General features: G+C 29.8%; 1 protein-coding gene across 15 annotated transcripts in view; it reads left to right on the top strand.

Annotated features, from left to right (window-relative positions):
• Positions 1-2,500, top strand: part of Ptpmeg2 (Protein tyrosine phosphatase Meg2) — a 161,606-nt gene that overhangs the window by 154,900 nt on the left and 4,206 nt on the right. For all 15 annotated transcript variants that reach the window (XM_086540103.1, XM_086540100.1, XM_086540106.1 and 12 more), the window contains 3 exons: positions 731-891; positions 1,447-1,676; positions 1,853-2,060. In XM_086540103.1, coding sequence (XP_086396229.1) covers positions 731-891; positions 1,447-1,676; positions 1,853-2,060 — 599 coding nt within the window. The remainder of the gene's footprint in view (positions 1-730; positions 892-1,446; positions 1,677-1,852; positions 2,061-2,500) is intronic.

The following is a 2,500-nucleotide window of genomic DNA, read 5'->3' as shown; positions in this document are numbered from 1 at the left end:
GAATTTGTAAAAAGGATGAGTTTCATTAAATCTTCTTTTAATAATACTGTAATCAAAAATGAATATCTGAGAATAAAAGCATCATGACATTTAAGAAAATAGATATGATGGATGAATGAATGCATTGACCTGCATAACCTATTTAACTTGATTATGAAATACACATTGAATCCATTGTATACTTTTGTGAAATAAAAAAAACATTTTTATTCTGTTCATTCATTATATGTTAAGTAGTAAAATTTACAAGTGACAAGATTAGGTTAAGATAATATTTTTGTTAATTTTTTGGTAAACGTTTACCAGGATGATTAAACAATTTCTAGTTTCTGAGTTGGTTAAGTCCATAACCTGGGAAGTGTTGCAGAGTAAGTCATGCCTCAATAGGCAGGAGCATATCCTGAAGTGCTCCTGAAGTGCTCATATTACAGATTTTAAGATAATAGCCTACACAAACTAGTGTGTGTATTGTTTAATTTCCTCTATCTTATTTGAAATCATGATGATTTCCATTATAATAAGTTATTTTCCTCTGATTATAATGAGTTTGAATAGTTGTTTGATTTTCATCATGCCAACCAACCCTGATCATTGTTATTGGTGTTGAGATTATAATTTATTGTAGTTATAGTTGTAGGAACCTGATTATGATTTAGCAATTGTTTTAGATACAGTACTTTTATATGCATTATAAGAAAAAAAATTAATTGGAAGAACTATTGATTTACAGGAAAAGATGGAACCAGATTAAAAATAGATACACAGACGTCCTATGTTTTGATCACTCACGGGTAGTTCTGAGCGCAGAGGATGAAGAGGGGCACACTGACTACATTAATGCTAACTATGTTGATGGCTACAAGCAGAAGAATGCCTTCATCTCTACACAAGGTAATCATTTTTAGAAATATGTGAAAGAAATATTGACCATATACATTTATGATATATATATATATGTATATATAATATATATGATATATATGATATAATATATAATATATATGATATATATGATATGTAATATATATGATGTTTATATGATATATATGATATATATGATATATAATATATATATTATATGATATATATATATATATATATATATATATATATATATAGATATATATATATATATATATATATATGTATGTATGTTTATATATATAGAGATATACATATATATATGTGTGTGTATATATATGTATATATATTTATGTATATGCTTTATGAGAACTAGATATGACTATGCAGGTGCAATTATAATGGTTAAAGTAGAAATTGGCTTGTTTACTTTTTTTGATGTCATAGTGAGAGTGCCTGATTTTACAGCAAATACTCATTCTTTGAAATACATTCCTCTGATTTCAAATCTTGTTCTCTATTAGTCATATACTATACTGCTTGACTACATTTCTATACAAATGAATATGTTTTGCCTTCCAAAAGGTCCTCTACCCGGAACGTTTGGAGACTTTTGGCGAATGATCTGGGAACAGAGAGTGTGTGTAATTGTAATGACTACCAGAGCAGTTGAACGAGGTAGAACCAAATGCGGGCAGTACTGGCCTGTTGAACAAGATGGTCAGGTGTCACATTCACATTTTACCATCAAGAACACCCATGTCTATCAGTACAGGGATTATACTGTTTCTACTCTCACGATTGTAGATAATAAGGTATGTGTCATTAAACTTTTTCATTTTTACTGAGAGTGATTATTTGACAACTGTAAACAAGAAAATGTGACTTTCTATGGAAATTTTGTTTTATATTTGCAAAATATTTAAGGAAGAAAGGCATTGTACATCAGGTTTAAAAGAGATAATAATCTTTTTATTCACAACTTTTTAAGAGTGGCGATGAAAGAAAGGTGGAACACATGCAGTTTACCTCATGGCCAGACTATGGTGTCCCAGACTCTGCAATGGCCATGCTAGAATTCTTAGCCCATGTTCGGGAAGCGCAAGCGCGTCTGACATCGGGCCTTGGAGATAAATGGACTGGGCATCCCTTGGGACCTCCCATTGTTGTTCATTGTTCAGCTGGCATTGGTAGAACAGGTATGCTCCATACTATTACCTTGAGAGAATTTTATGAATGTTTTTTTTATTACATGTAGTTGTTTCCTTTCTCTCTCTTTCATTTCTATAAGATGAGAAATTTTAAATCTTTTTTTTTTCTTTCTCCATTGGTAGGGTGTGACTATTTTTGATTAGTGATGGTTGTCTTTGTTTTTGACCCATGGTTTTGCTTTATTAATTTATTTTTTTATACATTGCTGATTCTGCAAATACTTAGTATCCCAGGAGTCATTTATTATCATTAATTATATTGCTATCATCATCATGATTGTTGATGTTGGTTTTTTTGTTTTTGTTGTTGTTATTAGTATTATTGTTATTATTACTTTTGTTTGAGGTATCATCATCATCATTATTATTTCTATCATCATCAATGATGATACTATCATGATCTTTTTTTTAATGACAGCTATAAAACT

The sequence above is a fragment of the Penaeus japonicus genome, unplaced genomic scaffold (assembly GCF_977035675.1).
Source record: "Penaeus japonicus unplaced genomic scaffold, GWHDUDI00000001_assembly GWHDUDI00000009, whole genome shotgun sequence".
In the NCBI taxonomy this organism is placed as follows: domain Eukaryota; kingdom Metazoa; phylum Arthropoda; class Malacostraca; order Decapoda; family Penaeidae; genus Penaeus; species Penaeus japonicus.
The sequence above is the reverse complement of the archived record's forward strand: the minus strand, read 5'-3'. Positions and strand labels throughout refer to the sequence as shown.